An 18,745-nucleotide genomic window follows, 5' to 3' on the forward strand; every position below is an offset into this window, starting at 1 on the left:
CCTAAACCCCAGCACCTGCTCCCCCTCCCCCACCTTAAACCCCAGCACATGCTCCCCCTCCCCCACCTAAACCTCAGCCCATGCTGGGGTGACAAGGCTACACTAAACACACAGCTGACACTAACGGGCCTCAGCGTGCCCGTGGAGGTGGATGGTCCAGGGGCATCCATACCCGGCTCGCATCCTCGGCTGTAGTCCTGAGTCGTACAGTCCAAAGATTACCAAGACCAGCACAATTCTTAAGATCAGAAAAATATCATCCTCTGATCAACTGTGCTGTTCCATTTCACTGGGGCATTTGGCAGTGAACAGTCTTTGCAATAATTTCTTAGTCGATATGGTGCTTAAATTCTACCCTCAAAGAGCCTTTTGTCAATGTTCTCTGGCCAATAGTATGCTATCGAGTCTATGGAAGCAGAAAAATGAGTAAAACAAGAATCTCAAGAGAGAATAACACATAAGGATACAAAATTCCATATCTGTCTCCTACTAGTTCTGTTTTGTTGACTGCTGATTTTAAAACAGGCCAATGATGTGCAATGAATTTTCATCCTTTTAACAAAAGTATACTGATTCCTTTTATGCTCTTACGTAAATCTTTAAAGTTAAATCATTAATAAATTTTGGAGAGGCAAAAAAGGATAACACGTATCCTTACTAGCAATGACATTTATAATAAATGATAGCAATAGCCAGCTGGCATTTATTGATACTTTGTAATAAGCACTGTGCGAAATACTTCACAAATTGTGCTGGTTTTAATCTTCACAATAATCCTGTGCAGAAGGTCCTGTTATTATTCCCATTTCAGAGATGAGGACACTGAGGCTTATGTAGATGAATCAATTTACCCGAGGTCACAAGGCCAGAAATTGGGAAGGCACAAGAACACACACACACACACACACACAGACACATGAAAACCAGAACTCAGTGTCTGATTCCCCACCCTCAGTTCTCAACTGCAATAGCACACTGCCTTGTGAAAATTGTAAAACCACAGGGACTGCTCCCTTTGTGACTGTGCAGCTCACTCTTCCCATACCTGACAATCTATTTGAAACACATATTTGTTTTGGTATTCAATATAATTAAATCTGCTGGAACGGTTCCATGGCTCCAGTAACATAACCATTCTTTTGCATGTTGAGTTAGCGCTTACATTCTTCTCCTGGGAAAGAAACACTGCATCTGAAAGCCAGCTGTTGAAAAAGGCAAACAGCTCACCTGGAATATCCAACAAAAGCTTTGGAACCAGGTTGAGTCCTGGTAAAGGTAAAATCTATGCCAGTAAATTACTCAGCCAGGAGAGTATGTTACCTTCTTAGACAGGCCTCAATATAAAACGAGGAGAAAGTTGAATGCATTCTGCAAGGCTCCCCTTGAGGATTCTGTTACCAACTTCTCCACAAACTGGCAGACACTTCGCATCAGGCAGCACTTAGGACAGCTTCGATCATGGGTCTGGGAGAGAAGACATACTTTGGAGAGACGTGGTCTCTGGGGTAAGAACAGAGTGCGCAGTGAGGAGGAGAAGGGGACAGGTGTGTAGCAGAGATCAGAGCACGTGGACTGATGGACCCAGGAAGGCATGGGGTCAAGGGTCACTGTGTATGCCCAGAACTGCCCGCCAGGCAGAAGCAGAAATGAAAATGCAAATAAACTACATAATTAGAAAGTTGGCCAAATTCGCCAAAAGTGGAGTTCCCCCGCAACCCCTGTCCCCAATCTTAGGGTCCGTATCTAAGCAGCGAGAATAAGGTACTGAGGTCTGCCCACTGTAGAGATTCAGGGGCCTGCTGGGAGCTTTCTCCATCCGCCTGCTCAGCCAAGATGTTCACGTCTGCTCCTCCCTGTGCTGGGAGTAATTTGGTCAGATAAGAATTATGTTACGGAGGGCTCTCTCCTTTTAGCAGTTATGAAAATTCTGTCACTTTAGTTCATTTGTTGTGTTGTAATGATGAGGACGCTGGTAAGACGAGGACAGAGGTGTGAGAGAAAATGACTCGTAACCACAGCTGCGAGCGGTGGAGAGGCAGCACGAAGAGGCACAGCGTCGCAAGCTGAGGGATCAGACGTGTTGGCAGAAGGATCTGTAAGAGGGCAACAGCCAACCCAGCCAGACGCTCTTAGGAAATAGGGCGTGCACATGACGACGGTTCTTTCATCTATAACGATTCCACTCTTCCCACTGTCAAATCTCTTCCTATTTATTTTCATTTCAAACTTTGAGAGCCTATTAAATTTCCACACACAAAGGGAAGGAAAATCAACTTAATGCTCAAAAGGGAAGACCTGTGATGAATTTATCTTGCTTGGATAAGAAGAAAAGACATTAATGTCTGAAAGCTGAGACTTTGCCGTATCTATCAACAGACAGGGCACTAAACCCTTATAGTCACAATGAATAATCCTCAGAAATAGAAATGAAAGATACTACATTGAGAAATTGCCATCCGATGCACTGAGAAAGAGAGAGGAGAGGAAAAGACAAACAAATGTTTTCGGAGGCAGCATATACAGGAGAGATATGGAGCGTGCCCCCAGAACAGTGCATTGGCATGTATGAAAGGGAGCCGGCTGATGAGTGAAATGTTGCCACTGACACTGTTTACATCAATTACTGCTCAAGAGCTGTTCTGAATTCCCAGAAGAGAGAAAAAAAAGAGCCCTACAATTTCCACCAAAGACAGCTCCTGAGTTGCTTTCTACCTTTGTTGAATGGGGAAGGGACTAATTAACGTGTATTCGTAAATCAGCAACATTTGTTCTACAGCAGCACCAGCGTGGGAGAGAGAGACAGAAGCAGTCATTAGTCAAGCTGGCGGTGGATACCAGGAAACCATGGCAGCGACTCTGCTTGGTTCTCACACGGTGTGTGGGCACCAGACAGACGTTGGCACCTGCTTCACCCAAGTGCCTGTGGAGCAGAAAGCCCTGTGGGAGGCCTCGCCAGGACCCAGACTGAGAGCTGAGCAGCAACGTGAGACAGTCACTGCTCCCCTGAGGAATGCTCGAGACCCCATCGCACCTTCCGGCCGTGACACTGTCCCAGGGCCACTGGGGAGGGGACAGCACGTCTATGCAGGGGTGAGTTTCCTGGTCCAAGGTTTGGAAAAGCATACAGAGAAAGCATGACAGAGTTAGAGTTAAAGCCAGTAATTACAGACCAAGAAGACATGATGAAGATTTAAAAAGTCAATTCTCTACACAGGGTAACTGTGGGTCGACGTCCTCATTTCCATACTAAGAGTGGGGACAGTCACTCAGAGACAAGCTCTTCTCACCCAAGAATATGCTCATGGCATCTGGAATTCGGGCGGAGTCCTGACCTGTGGTCCCATCAGGACCTCTGCTTTCTGATGACTCTACCTACGTGGCCATCTCGGCAGTTCTCAGCATCTAAGAAGCGTGGATTCTAGGAGTGGGCTCACACACTCTGTGCTCCTAGACATATCCATGATCCTTTACGGGAGCATCACATGGCAGAGTAGAGCCAAGTGCTTGATGCTTTTAGGAACACTTGCAGAATGTCATTATCCTCCTTCAGTAAACATGAACCTCTTAAACTTCTAACCCCACAATGAAATTTTCGGGAAAATGTGAAGACACAGAGCGTTGAGAAAGACAATAGCAGCCTGACATATGCCAGCTGGCAGCCAGGCTGTGGGATTCTTTCGATGAACATAAACAGGTCCACAGATCATGGACATCAGACAAGGGCTCTCTGCGATCCTGCCCGAGCAGACAGACACAAAGACACCATCCAACCGCAAAGACCCCACACGGATCCCACCCCAGCTAACCCACTGACGATGATGCTGCAACATCACAAGCGTGGCCGGGCTCTGTCCCACTTTCTGTTTTTATCCTTCCAGATAAAAATTAAGGTGAATGATGACCATATGGCCCGAATCTCTGAGCACCCAGTGCAGATCAGACCCTGAGTTCCTGACGGTCCCTAATGCCACCCAACAGGATCCCTAGTCCTACGTATGCCATTCCTCTTACTGAGATGGTCATGGCCCCTGAGGACGCTGTCTCCCTAACTCTGCTGGACCACACCAGGCCGACAGGCATGAACACGGCTGCACTTCTGGGATTTCTCAATTACAGAAAATTTACTACACAAGAGTCTTTTTTTGGGCATGGATATTGAAACATGAAACCATCCTTTGCAAAACAAATCACAGTATTTAACAGGATAATTTTGACTTGTAGTATCACTTTTCATAATGTGCTTATCTGCAATCTGCCTGTCTCTAGGATGACTACTGTAAGGCCATCTGGCCAGTACACTCTCTTTCCTCTAAAATAAGGTGAGCTCCTGCAAAGCAAAGGGATCTTACTGAAAGTAAAGAGACACGATTTCACTATCATCAAAAACAAGACAGACATGGGACAAAAGGACCCAAAATTGTAGTTTAGTTCCCTCCCTCCCTCCCTCCTCCCCACTTCCCGCCTTCCCTCCCTCCTCTCCCTCTTCTTTCCTTACTCCATTCCCTCCTTCCTTCCTTCCCTCCCTCCCCCCTCCACCCTTCCCCCTCTCGCCCTCCTCCGCCCTTCCCTCCTTCCCTCCTTCCTTACCCCTCCTTCCCCACTTGCTTCCTTCCTCCCCTCCCCGTTCACCCCTTGCTTCCTTCCTTACTGCCCCTTTCCACCTTTCTTCCTTCCTTCCTTTGCCCTTTCCTTCCTTTGCCCCTCCCTTCCTTCCTTCCTTCCTTCCTTCCCTCCTTCCTTCCTTCCTTCCTTCCATGCTTTAGAAAAAGAAACAAGGTAAAAAACTCTTTACTCATTTTGAGGCCAGCATAAAACAAAAGACATAGAAAGGGCTCATTTGAACAGGAAAAGAAGCAGTGCCCCGTGGAAGAGTCCACGAGGCAGAGTGAGTGTGTGGACAGACTCTGGAAATGCCTGATGCTCTTCATGCCCCGTGGAAGAGTCCATGAGGCAGAGTGAGTGTGTGGACAGACTCTGGAAATGCCTGATGCTCTTCATGCCCCGTGGAAGAGTCCACGAGGCAGAGTGACTGTGTGGACAGACTCTGGAAATGTCTGATGCTCGTCATGACCCGTGGAAGAGTCCACGAGGCAGAGTGAGTGTGTGGACAGACTCTGGAAATGTCTGATGCTCTAATGCCCTGTGGAAGAGTCCACGAGGCAGGGTGAGTGTGTGGACAGACTCTGGAAATGTCTGATGCTCGTCATGACCCGTGGAAGAGTCCACGAGGCAGAGTGAGTGTGTGGACACAGGCTCTGGAAATGTCTGATACTCTTCTTTGGCGAGAATAACTCACATCTGCATTTCCCTCTTTCTGTGTAGGCATTCCTAATGCCACAAACAATTAAAAATTACTGCAATCCTGTACCTGTTCATTACACTTCAAAGGTCCTTAAACCTACAGTTTTATTTTATGTTATCTTCATAAAAGTATCTTAGGAAGCAGTAAATTTCTAATATCATCTCCTACCCTACTTGTTTAAACAGACGAGGAAGCAATCAAAAGAGCCTGGATGAGTTATGCAAGTCACAAGGCCCTGAAAAGGCAAAGTGGGATTAGAAACCTTTTAGTTCCAAATCGGTGCTCTTTCTCTTATACCACCCGCCATGCCAGAGGTAAAGTGGTTTGTCTATGCCCCAGAGAGTTCCACACTTCATAACATCTTGTTTGAAGCTATTTCATAAAGCTTCCTCGTTGTTGAAACGATTACGGATATTTTGCAAGCACACAAAATTTCTTTTGTTCTTAAGGATGCTTCCTCTTCCTTTGCTTCTAAAACACACACACACACACACCGGCAGGCACCTTGGCTCCAATCCAGGTCCTGGAATCCCAAACCAGCATGCTTTCAATGGTACCATGTGGAAGCACAAGCAACCACAGACCATCTTCAAAGGATAAATTTCTAAGACGCATCTGAACATGTTATGTGCTTGCCAGAGGGAGATGCTGGTTGGGTAACTGCAGTAGGCAGAATTCTAAGAGCCCCCAAACTTCCCACCCCTTGGTGTACACACAGTTTCTCCCAGTTATTCCATCAGATACAAATCTAGGTGTTACTGGAAGGGATTGTGCAAATGTAATTAAGATCTGAAATCAGCTGGCCCTAAATTACAGAGATTACCAAGTGGCCCGACCTGGTCTCATGAGCTCTTTATATCTGGTTCCGGAGGTCAGAGACAAGGAAGTCAGGATTCAATGCACAGAAGCCACCTGTTGCTGCCTTACAGATGGGGGGACACGTGGCATGGAAGGTGGGCAGAATCCAGCAGTGGAGAGTGGGACCTGGTTGACAGCCAGCAAGAAGACAGGGAACCCAGTCCTATAAAGGCGAGGAACTGAATTCTGCCAAGAAGCTGAGTGAGCCTTGAAGACGACTCCAGCCTCGGATGAGAATGCAGCAGGGTGACATCTTGATTTCAACCCGGTGAGACCCCGAGCAAATGACCAGACATGCCTGCCAGACTCTTGACACACTGAAACTGTGAGATAATAAACCTGTGTTGTTTAAGCTACTAAGTTTGCACTAATTGTTTACACAGCAATGGAAAACTGATAAGTCACATTACACAAAACTCTTGCCCCTTCCTATCCATTGATCCCACAATAACCGTGCTGTCCTCCACCTAAGGCCAGAGACGTGTGTTGATGACAAGCACCGTGGCCAGAACTGCACGGCTATGCTGAGTAACCTGTGATGTGGAGAGACCACTGTCCAAGTGTCTGGAGACCTGGTCTATTTTCCTACACACGCACTGCAGGAAAGCCTGGCTTCCTTTAGAGTCTGCTGCTCTGCCAACTGAATGGACATGCTGTTTTTATGTCTGTTTAGTTTTATCTCAAGATGTTCTTCCCCAGATTCTTATTGAACCATCTTTTTCTGTACTGTGTAGCCAATGATTTAGTCTTTATTAATAGCTATGTATAATTTACCTAAAAGCATAGTTCCCATTTTCCCCAAGAACCACGTGAGACTAAATTCCATCTGAGAGTGAACAGAGAGAGCTTCTGGCAGGAGACGGTCGTGGAGCATCTGGGGCAAAGGGACATGCAGACAGTTGTCCTCAGTACAACTGATTATAGTTTTGATGCGTATGTCAAATGAGTTAAGTTCAAATATGCATCTAGTCTGTATAGAGTTTTTTTTTTTTAATTTCAGGAAACTAAGGAACCTCAACCATCATTGGTCCAATTACTTTCAAGAAAAGGAAGACCCAGAAGAGGTGGCTATCAATTTGAGGTCCTACAACAGACAGTGACAGTCCAGGCCCCGAGGAGGCTGACTTCTGAACTGCCTACCCGATTTGCTTTTATCTACTCTAAAACATCTCCTATGAGCTCTTCCCAGGCTATAGTTCACAGCTTTTGTTTTAAAATTTTAAAAACTTTGATTTAAAATTGGCAATTTCTAAACGTGTTTCTTGCACTCCCCAGACCACAGGTCCCTCGGGAGAAAATCCACAGGAGCCACAGAATTCCGTCTGTTTGTGTCGAAACGCTCACACCTCCTCCGCTTTTCCACTTTTCCTCCGCTTCAGCATGGACCAGAGGGGCTTCAGGGAAGATGGAGCTGAGAGCATCCTCAGCCTCCAACCCTGGACTTGAACACCAATATGCGTCAGAAAAGCACATTTGATAAAATGCAGAGTGTGAGTCCTTATTCATTTTGCTTTCTGCATCTTCCTGCCCATATTAAAAGCTTGCTTAAAATCATGAAAACAACTCAGCAAAACTAATAGGATATTTTTGGCTTCACAAAACAGCATACTCTTGTCTCATAAAAAAATAGAAGTCTTTGAGTTTGCTGTTAGGACCTGATACACTTATAAGGGAAGAAGAATGAGAGGAGCTGTGAGTGGTGCACGCCTGCTTGGGTTCCCTCTCACCCTGTGGACTCGCTGTGCTCATCCTAGTGAGAGCGCGATGGGGGCTCGATGGGCGGGACTCCTGTTGCCAAGAATAACACACGTCTCTAAATACTCTCAGGCAGCCAGAAAGGTGGCAAAATCCAGTCTGTTAATGATCACTGGAGATTCCATCCTGCGCTCAGCGCAGGAGGCATTTCCTCACGTGCCCTGCAGGTGTGGTGTCAGTGGAGGACAAGCCACAGCCTATGACAAGTGAGCGCATTGACCCTCCACCCACAGGCTGGACATCACGTCTTCTCTTCATCTGTTAGGTGGCAGACGGCCTAGGAGGTGCTCGATGAAGTTCAGAGGCTCTAGTTTTCCAAGAACCGTTGAATTCAAACACACTGACAGACAGAGATCAGACAGCACAGCATTTCCTCCTCTGTCAAGACAGGCATGTGCCCCAACCCCTGCTCGGTTCCTGAATAAACCAACCCCAAACCAAGAAACAACCTGCAACAAAACCACACGCACGGGTGCACACACACACACAACACTTTAACAGGGATTTGTGGCAGTGAGAACATCGACTGCTTATACATTTTTCTATCTTATTAAATTTACAAATGGCTATCTATCAATCTATCTCTATCTACCTATCTGTCTATCTATCTATCCATCCATCCATCCATCCACCCATCTATCTTTCCACCTCTCTAGCTTACCAGGTCTATCTACACATATCCTATCGGGCCTATCTACCTTTTCCAAAGAAGACCACACCTTTAAAAACGAAACTTAGAGTTCCTGTTAGTGCTATGGTATCATAAGTACTCTTTCACAGATATGCACATTCATTCTAAGAGGCGGTGCAACTAATCTCAGTTGATACCGAGAATCAGGTTATAACCACTCATCAGAAGCATGATTAGCTAGACTTTCCCCTGCACTGAAGGACGAGTGGAGAGAACCTCAGGGTCCAGTCCCCGCCCCACACACACGCGCACACAAGCAAACGTGCACACAAGCAAACGTGCACACGTTCATCAAGGACAACGCTCCACTTCAGAACAACACACGCTCTTCCTTTGCTGACCTAAGCAGACGCAGGGCTCCCACGGTTTTCTCCACACCTGTCTTAAGACTGAAAGGAAATTCACCAACTAATTCCTTCTTGGCCTTTCCACAGCGATCCAATAGCATAGTTAGCCACAGATGACTGTACTAATTAGCAGTGAAAAATGCTATCTTACTTCACAAAACGGTTATGAACACACAACCTTTATAGACAAATGTTTGAAATTATTTAACCAACCAAGCTTAAAAAGGAGCGAGCATTCATTTAACACCGGTGCTGGCCCCGTGTTTTTATTTTGTTTTCTCCATTTTATTAACGAAGAGTTTAAACGACTTTTCTGTAATCGTTTGCAACTTGGACAAGAGTGCAGTCCCATTTCCAATCTAATTCTGATAACATTTAACACTGAAAATACGATTTCTTCTTCTAATGACTAAGTTTCAAAAGAACTAACAAACTTACCACTACTTCGAGCTATTCCTAATAACACATCAGCTGCTGTTCTCATTATTGTTTTCTTTCGGTGTTTAACTTTTTTTTCTCTTTTTGCAAACGCTATGTCTATGAGAAGACAGTGACACGCACTTGCGTGAGGACTCCGCGGAACACCCCGGAGCAGTCGACGGACTGTTAGGAACTGGGGAAAGTACGTGGAGTTTATGAGCTTTTCCACTTCAGACAAGGGTCACACACCTTAGTTTTTCCGTTCCAGCTTTGTACCTTGAGATTCGAGCCAGAGACAGAGGAACTGACAGGGTGTCTAGCCAGCGCTTCTCATACTTGGGTTCATTAGCTATGGGCGAGGAAGGTGATGACGGAGCCTGCGCAAAATAAACGAGAGTCAGTAGTCACAGAATCAGCCAGAAAGCACCGAACGCAGGAGAGGCACCCGCAGACACCCAAAACATCGCGTCACATAAAATTCAAGTTAAACACATTTTAACTGTTAAAAAAGTACGTGATAATTTTCTCAAATATCTAGAAAGAAATAAGTGCTCTCCTATTTGAATTTACACTATTTTCTCTGTCTTTATCTTTTTAACAAAATATTGCACAAAACAGAAATGTCAAAGGGAAGGAGATGGAGAGAGACTTAAATTGGAAGGAAAGTTGGAGACATGATGCAGGTGCTGAGTCCAGGAGGGACCCCGTGTGAGAGGACCACACCAAGTCCAAATGAGAATTCAGAGCCAGTTTAGGTCCCAACATAATATATAACAACACTCACATCATTCTAGTGGGTGCCCAGGTCACAAGGTCATACTTATTAATGAGAGGCAAAGACCCCACTGTCTATCTGACGGATGTGAGCAGAGTGTGAAGCCAGCAGGGATGGAGGAGCGGGCTCACCCTCAGCGGGGCCTGCAGGCGAGAGGATGATGCCCGAAAGGCTGAATGAACCCATGCAAACCGTTACGTTACACACACAACCTACCACAGGTGTCCAACAAACACCCGGGTCAGAAACGGGCTCTGGGCAAGAGATCATCCCCGTGTCCTCTTCCAGGGTTCTGAAGGACGGGCCATCAGCTGCCTGACCCACCTTTACTGTAGCGCCCCCGGCCCCCTACGAAGGCAACAAGCATGGATGGAGCCCGAGTTCATATTCACACGGAAGCATCCTGACTCTCAGCAGCAGTGGCTTCAAAGGCCAATGACAAATTTTCCAGAACGTTCCAGTTTCACATATGAAATTTCAGTCGAGGAATAGACGTCAGGTGCCTGCGGCACTCACATTACAGAGCGGGGGGTTTCTGTGAGGTTCACGGGCCCCTGCTAGACCGGGCTGGGGGATAGCGGGGAGGAAAGGAGGGAGCGTGGCTGGGGCCGTCCTCTGGAGCCCACGCCCCGCCTGCCCTCTGCTCCGGACGCACAGCTCCCTGCCCTCCGCGGTTTCAAGGCCTGAGGTCACAGAGGAACGTCTCAGGGACGCGGAGGCCCCAGCGCTGCAGGACACCTGAGCTTCCTCTCCTTTTGAGAACAACGCCCACAGTGTGCCCAACAGACCTTCCCCAGCCTCTGATCACCTCTCGGCGGCTCAAGGGCTCACTGCAGGGTGCACGCTTCTGAGCAAGCCCCAGTCTGAGGGAAATTCACAGAACTCCTGCAGAAAGCAGGACTTCTCGATTCTAACTTCAGCCCCCAATTTTGCATCTGCTTAATAGCTTGCAGAAGTAAGGAGGCGCGCTCCTACCAGCTGGACCGTGGCGCTGCAGGTGTACCTACCAGCTCTTCGCGATCATGCGACACAGGGAGTGCAGCGCTCAGGTAAGTCAGGTGGCACAACAGCATCTACTGCTGTCCCTGCAGGAGACACCGATTTCAGGGGAGGGAAGGAACAAAACGTGTTGTCCCCCATCTGATGTATGACGTGGTCAAAAGATCCCAAAGCAGTGAAGAGGAAAAGGCCGTTCTGAAACTCTCCCACGTGACTGGCCAACTCCCAGGACCTTGACTGCGAAACGCTTTAGTTACTGCGAGATAAAAGTTCTGAACCAAGATGAAACAGCAGAGGTTCCGGACTTGGCCCGAGACGCAGAGACTGAGGGAAGACGCAGCCATGCGGCACAGCGCTGGGGGTGGGGGGTGAGGGAGGATACATCTGCCTCCAGAAGTGAGTCCCCATACTCGAGGCTACACGGATCCTCCTTACAGCAATTGCTTCCCTGTCTCCACAAACGCTGTGTGATGGGGACATTGTTGAAACTCAAGGAAAATTAAGTACTGGTAATATGCTCTTTATAAAATCTTTGGAAATGAATAAAAATAGATGAATGGAAATATCTCCAAAGATCTCCACCACTCACAGGCACCAAGGTTAACGTACATGCCCTCCATTTCCGTGATTTTTCTTTCTTAAGGCATGCATATGCTCGTGCACCCAGTAGCACTATGAATACAACCTTAAGTCTACATTCTCTGATTGTAGTAGAAATATGACCACACTCTGGAAAGTTTGGAAAGTATAAAAAAGTAAAAAGAGAAAAAAATTGGTCCAAAACTCGCCACCATTTTGTATATTTCTTGATCTTTTTTCTATTGACTTTTTAAAACTTGGTTAAGATCATACTGCATATAATAATTATTACAGATATATAAGAAAATAATATTTATAGGTCATAGATGATAAAAAGTGGGACTTGAAGACAGATATCTGCTTTCAGAGACTCACAGGACTTCCTGCTTTAATAATAACCCTGTTTCTTGAATCTGAGAGTGATTATGATTTTGCTCTATTTAGCTATTCTTTGTGTGGGGACAATTTTTTCTTGCTCAGTAATTCTCTTCGAATGATGTCTAGATTTAAATATTACTCAGCGATTGCTAGTGTTTGCTGGAAGAGAACACACGGTTCGTTGTTTATAGGATTACCTAACACCACTGGAAGCTTCCTCTGAAACAGAATAAGGGGTGGCCCTGGAAACGGACTGCTTACTGAGAACTAAGTGACAACAGCAGAGGAAACAAGAAGGAAAGTTCCATAGGAGTGAGCGTTAGCAGAGGTTGCTGCATAAAAGTGAGAACCCACAATTGGCCTGGACTCATGGCTATGAGCTGCAGAAAAGGGAAGGTGGACTTCCGGCTGGTCTCTGCTCCAGCTTCTCTGTCCTCCCGTTCCTTGTCCACGTTTATTTCCTGTGGGCTAGATGGGCTGGAATATGTCCTTAGAATACTTCATGTTTAAATAAGAGACTTGGCGCCAGCCCCGGTAGCTCAGTGGTTAAGTTTGGTGCGCTCCGCTTTGGTGGCCTGGGTCGGGTTCCCGGACGCGGACCTACACCACCCATCTGTCAGTGGCCACGCTGTGGTGGCGGCTCACATACAAAAAGAGGAAGATTGGCAACAGATGTTAGCTCAGGGCGAATCTTCCTCAGCAAATTAAATAAATAAATTGAAGCCAACTTCTTAGGTTTGCTGTGTTACTACTACTTTGGATGATTGTGAGTTTTCTGCTTCATCTTTTATGTTTAACTGAACTTTACTGAGGCATAAATTACACACAATGCCATGTACTGATTTAAGTGCACAGTGTGATGAGTTTTGACAAATGTATACACCCTGTGCAACAAAAACCCAAATTATGTTACAGTGTAATTCCACCCCATCCACACACCCTTCCCCCCAAGAAAAGTCCCCTCTGTCTGTAGGCATTTCCCCCTCCAGCCCCAGGCAGTCACTGGTCTGATTCCTGTCACTACAGATTAGTTTGACTCCTTTATCATGCAGGATGTACTTCTGTGTGAAGTACCTCACCCTCTCAGCAAGGAGTCTGTGGGACAGATCCATGTTAATGCATGCGTCAGCAGATTATCATCCATGAGTGGTATTCCATTGTTTGCATTTACCAACATTTCTTTATCCATTCACCTGTTGAAGGGGATCTGGGCTGGCTCCAGTGTGAGGATATTATAAATAAAGTTGTCATGTTGTCAGTTAAATTTGGGTTTTGAATATTGGCCAAGTTTGCACTCCTGGGATAAAAATCCATTGCACATGATGAATTAATCTTCTTTTGATTTTTTATAAGTTAATGAAGATTTTTTTCATCTATGTTCACAATGGCTGTTGGTCTGTAATGTTCTTTACTTGTAACACCATTGAAAGGTTCTGGTGTCAGTATTATTCTGCCCTCACAGAATTAGCTGGAGTGCATTTCACCTTCCTCTATTTTCTGAAAGACTTTGTGAAGTTTACATATTATTTCTTTGATAGAATTCACCAATTACAGAATAGCTGAGTTTTCGACAAACCCTTACGTCCTAAACAGTCCCTCATAGGCCCCCACGTGATCTATTTTGGTGAACGTTCCAGGTTCACTTGAAAGGAACGTTTATTCTACAGACATTGGATGCAGTACTCTGTAAAAGTCAATTCGTTGACTCATAAGGTTGGTTATGTCCTCTATATCCTTACTGATGTTTGTCTACTTGTTCTACTGTCACCAGCCATGGACTCTGACCTATTTCTCATCTTGTTGAAGAACGCAGCTGTTCTGTTCACTAACGTCCTTTGGTTTCATCCATGTTCCAGGAAGGAGATCTAAACACCAACCACCCTGAACCAGTCTAGACCACCACCACAGGAGGGACGCCTGTGCAGACGGGTGGAGACTTGTACAAAAGTAAACTTTGCCTCATTATAATGCTAAGATCACCACCCCAGGAGGAGCTTAAGCCTTATAAGCATAACATGCAACGCACCTGAAGGCACGTTGTCAAACTACACATAAACAAGCTCACACCCACCTCTATATGTGATGATGAAACTTCCCTTTTTGATATTCATTCCCTACCCCAAATGAAAGGCACGCACCTCCTCTTGCTCAGGGGGCCACAGCTTTGTGAAAGTGTTCCCAGTGGTCTCCTTCTGTTTGCTACATGCAGCAAATAAAATTTTGCTTTGTGTGACATCTACTTCTGGTGAAGGATTTCGACTCACTAAGGAGTGGACCCACTTTGGTCCAGTAACACCACGAACTTCTGAGCAGAGAGTATTAAAATCTCTAGGATTGTGAGTTTGTCTATTTCTGCCATTTCTGCCAGATTTTGGTCCATGTGTTGGAAGCTCTGTTACAAAGTACATACCATATTTAGGATTGTTATGTTTTCCTGATGAATTGATCCTTTAATCATAAGTCAATGGCCCTCTTTGTCTTTTGTACACTTCTTGCCTTGAAGACTACTTTGTCAGATATTAATATAGCCACTTTTAATGGTTATGTTTTATAAATTACGTTCTCCACTCTTTTAACCCTACCTATCTGTATCTGTATACTTCAGTTATATTTTCAGCAGGAAGCATACAGTTGTATCTTTTTTTTTTAAGTCCAGTCTGAAAATGTCTACCTTTTAATTGGAATGTTTAGTTCCTCTACATTTAATATAATTCTTATGTCCCCGATTTTAATTACATATTGCTAATTTGTTTGTTATTTGTTCCTCTTGATTTTTTCCTGCTCTTTCCTGGGTGGTGCCAGGGAGTGTTAATGATTTTTTTTTTCCATTATTCTCTCTTATCTCCTCATTGGCTGTAGGGATCATAATATACATTCTTAATTTATCAATGTTTGTTTTGAGTCAATATTGTATCACTTCAAACTTCATATCTGACACATCACTCTTGCTACATCTCACTTCAGAAATATAAGAACTTTACAACAGAACAATGCAATTTATCTGAACTCTATCCTTTGTGCTGTTCTTGCTGCCTCTTTCACTACTACATACATTATCAACTCTACTTCAGTGTGTTATTATTTTGTCCTCTAAACTACCATTTACCTTCAGAGAAGGAAAATAGATATTTTGTACACATACCCACATATTTACCATTTACCATGCCCATCACTCCTTCCTGTATAGCCAGGTCTCCATCCAGCATCTTGTCCTTTCAGCTTGAAGAGCATCTTTTAGTATTACCTTTAGTGCAGGTCTCCTTGTGACATTTTCTTTCAGCTTAAATTTACTGTAACATATCTAAATCCCCTTACTTTTGAAGAATATTTTTCTCTGGATATAGAATTGTGAATAAACATTCATTCATATTATTGTTCTTATGTAGGAATATGTCTCTTTTTAATCTGGCTGTCGCCTAAATTTTCTCTTCCTCTTTGCTTTTCGAGAGTTTGCGATATGCCTATGAGTAGTTTTCTTTGTATTCATCCGGCTTTGAGTTCATTCCCCTTCTTCTTCTGGGACTCCAAATACATGTAGCTTAGTCCACTTGACATGTCCCACAAGTCACTGATGTTCATTTGTTTTTTTCTCAGTTTTTTTCCTCTCTGTTCTTCAGATCGGCAGATTTCTATCCGTGTGTCTTCAAGTTACTGGCCAGTTCTTCTGGCCATCTTTAATCTGTATGAAGCCTATCTTGTGGATCTTTTGTTTTATTTTGTTTTAGTTATTGCAGTTTCAGGTCTACAACTACATTTTGTTTCTTTTTTGAAGTTTCATTTTCTTTACTGAGAGTCCCAATCTGTTTAATCATTAAGACGATTTTCCTTTTAGGTCTTGAACATATCTGTAATCGCTGCATTAAGATCTTTGTCTGCTAAATCCAACATTTTCATATGGAGTTTATTTCTACTGATTGCATTTTTTCTTAGCTTTAGATCATGTTTCCTTGTTTCTTTGCATCACTAGTAATTTTTGATTGCATACTGGACACTGTTGGTGACACAAGGTAGGGACTATGGATTATACTATCTTCTTCTAAAGAGCTGATTTTTGTTCAGCAGGCAGTTCAGTTACTATAATTACCTTAAATTTAGGGAATTTTAAACCTTGTTGAGGCCATTCTTTGGAAAACTATGGTGTTTACTGAGCCCCAGTAAGTTAGAGTGATTCGGCTTCAGACTCTGCATCCTCTGCGGAGGCTTTCAGAGCTGGATTTAGACTTTGTTGGGGCAGGTCTAGAGTCGCCCCAGTGCCTTGGGAGTAGCCTTACTGGAGCCCCAGCCGCATGTCAGGGAGTTGACGGTTTCTCCACTCCAGGTGGGTGGAGTGCAGTGTCCTGAGCACCGCCTGACTGCTGGCATCTTCATTTGCTCCTCCTCTCAGCAGCCTTTCCTGGGTGGGCACTGAGTAGTCTTTCCCCGTGCATTGGTGCCTTAGCATTCAGCCAAGGACCTGTGGGGAACCCCCCAGACTTCTGACTGTCCCTCTGCCACCTCCTCAGGTCACGACTCTCTGGTGCCTCGTCCCGATTCCCGCTGAACTAGAAGTCCTGCATCCCTATCTTTGCCTTCTCAGTGCAGCAGGACCACACACTGTGCTTGAGTTCTGATGTCCCCAGGTGGTGCTTACCTGCAACATCCCCTCTGTCAGGGCTCACAGTCCTGACCTGCCCACTGCCCAGCACCTGAGAACAAGTGCCTTGTGCTTTTGAATGTAGTAGTTCTTTCCTGCAGGAGACGCACTGTGTTGGTTTTTCTTGGTGCACCTTATCCTTGGGTGCTCACTAATCTCAGGACCCAGGAGACAGGAGATTTGTGCAAACAGCCACTTAGTCTTATTTCCTATATTCAGCAGCATCTAGTGTAATGACTTGAAAATTTTACTGTGCATATAAATTATAAGAAGAATTTATAAAATATAAATTTATATTTATATTTATAAATATTTATTTATAAAATATTTATAAATTTATATTTATAAAATATAAATTCTCAGTCCTCTTTCTTTGAGATTCATATTTTATACTATATGGATATGATTTTGGAATCTCCATTATTAAGTATCTCAGATAACTTTCATACTGAACATTTTTTGATCAGCATCATGAAACACTGCTCTCATGCATTTGGGACATTCTATATGGGATTTTCTATTACCCCTATGGACTTGGTCTGTTACTAGAAAGAAGTGTGTTCCAAATTTCCACATCTGTAGATTGTTTAGTATCATTCTGTGAATAATCTGAGTACAATCTTTTAAACAAAAATATTAATTATAGTTTTTAAATCCTTAGAATGAAATACAATGCTTAAAAATGATTATCAATAATAGTTTCATATCAGAGAGCAATATTATATAAGCTGTGTCTGTTCATGCACTATCCACCTCCAGCTTGATAATACCCACCTTGAGCTCATAGGTTAGGCTCCACAGCCAGTCAGTTTCTTTCCATAATGTTTATTTCTGTGAAGTTACCTAATAAGTCATGAGAATGGGCAGCTGGTATTGGGTGGCATTACTGAAGCTCTGGGTTTTGGATATTCTGACCTAATGTGGAGCCAAAATTATGAAGCAGCTCCTCACTGGGGAATGATTACCTTGAAGGTGATATGCAAAGTTTCAATTACGCCAACCACAGAGGACAATTCCAAACCCAAACCATTACTTAACATGGCTCTTTAGAACATGCTTCTTCGTGGTAAGCTGTAATATCTCAATATTGTTTTTAGAGGAGCTCAATAACATAACTTTAATTTGTTTTTATTTTGATCAATAAAGTTAATTACTAAACCTAGGAAAAGACTCAAACACTAGCAAGCAGCCTCGTATTCACCGCTTTAAGTTCAATCAAAAGGAAGCGTGCCTGCCCAGCAGTCAATCTCCCCTATGGGTGACACCTTTGTTATTTCTACCTTTATAAATCCCTCTGGAGATATGGGCCAGTTTTACGTAATTTGAGACTACAGTACCACACAACCATAATGGCACGTAACTGCAAACAGGAACACCAAACACTGTGCAGAGGCCTCAGCTGAAAGTGGCCCAAACTGTAAAACACTGGCCAAGATGTGTGGACCAAGGTCATCCCTACAGGGCCTTCAGAACTTAGAGGGAATCTGAAATTTCTAGCGGCTAGTAAGTCTTAAGAAAGAAGGATTTCTGTGAAAAGTCCCCGCTGGCCCTTTGCTTTAAACTTGTGAAATTTATGTGACTTTCATGGCCTCATGTGTCACAGAGTGAAACCGCCTGAGAGTGTTGCCGGGGTCTGTGTGCGACACCTGGAAGCCCACAGCAGGCGGGACACAGCGAGGGACAGCCCTGGATGGCGTCCCCATGGCTCTGCTCCATTTACTGGGCGCTGCGAGGTCAACTCCCTGGGTCCCGCGAAGAGCCCAGGTTTCTCCCACTGTGGAGTTTCTGGGCGTTCAGCTTCCAAGAAAGGGAGGATAACAGGTGATGTAAAGTGAAAGGCGGAAACACCACCTTCTGCCGCTTCACAAAACGGTCGTTGACCAGGTGAGAGACAGTGCTGGGTCTTCCAGCCTGCGCACACCCGGCCGGCCACATGAACCATGCAGACCAGCAGGAGGGGCGTCCAGGGCCCTGCAGAGCTCAGATGCCCAGGCTGTGGTCGGCCCGA

General features: G+C 44.8%; 1 protein-coding gene across 6 annotated transcripts in view; it reads right to left on the reverse strand.

Annotated features, from left to right (window-relative positions):
- Positions 1-18,745, reverse strand: part of SNTG2 (syntrophin gamma 2) — a 303,678-nt gene that overhangs the window by 113,907 nt on the left and 171,026 nt on the right. For all 6 annotated transcript variants that reach the window (XM_058551873.1, XM_058551875.1, XM_058551872.1 and 3 more), the window contains one exon: positions 9,623-9,750. In XM_058551873.1, coding sequence (XP_058407856.1) covers positions 9,623-9,750 — 128 coding nt within the window. The remainder of the gene's footprint in view (positions 1-9,622; positions 9,751-18,745) is intronic.

The sequence above is a fragment of the Diceros bicornis genome, chromosome 12 (genome assembly GCF_020826845.1).
Source record: "Diceros bicornis minor isolate mBicDic1 chromosome 12, mDicBic1.mat.cur, whole genome shotgun sequence".
Lineage (NCBI taxonomy): Eukaryota > Metazoa > Chordata > Mammalia > Perissodactyla > Rhinocerotidae > Diceros > Diceros bicornis.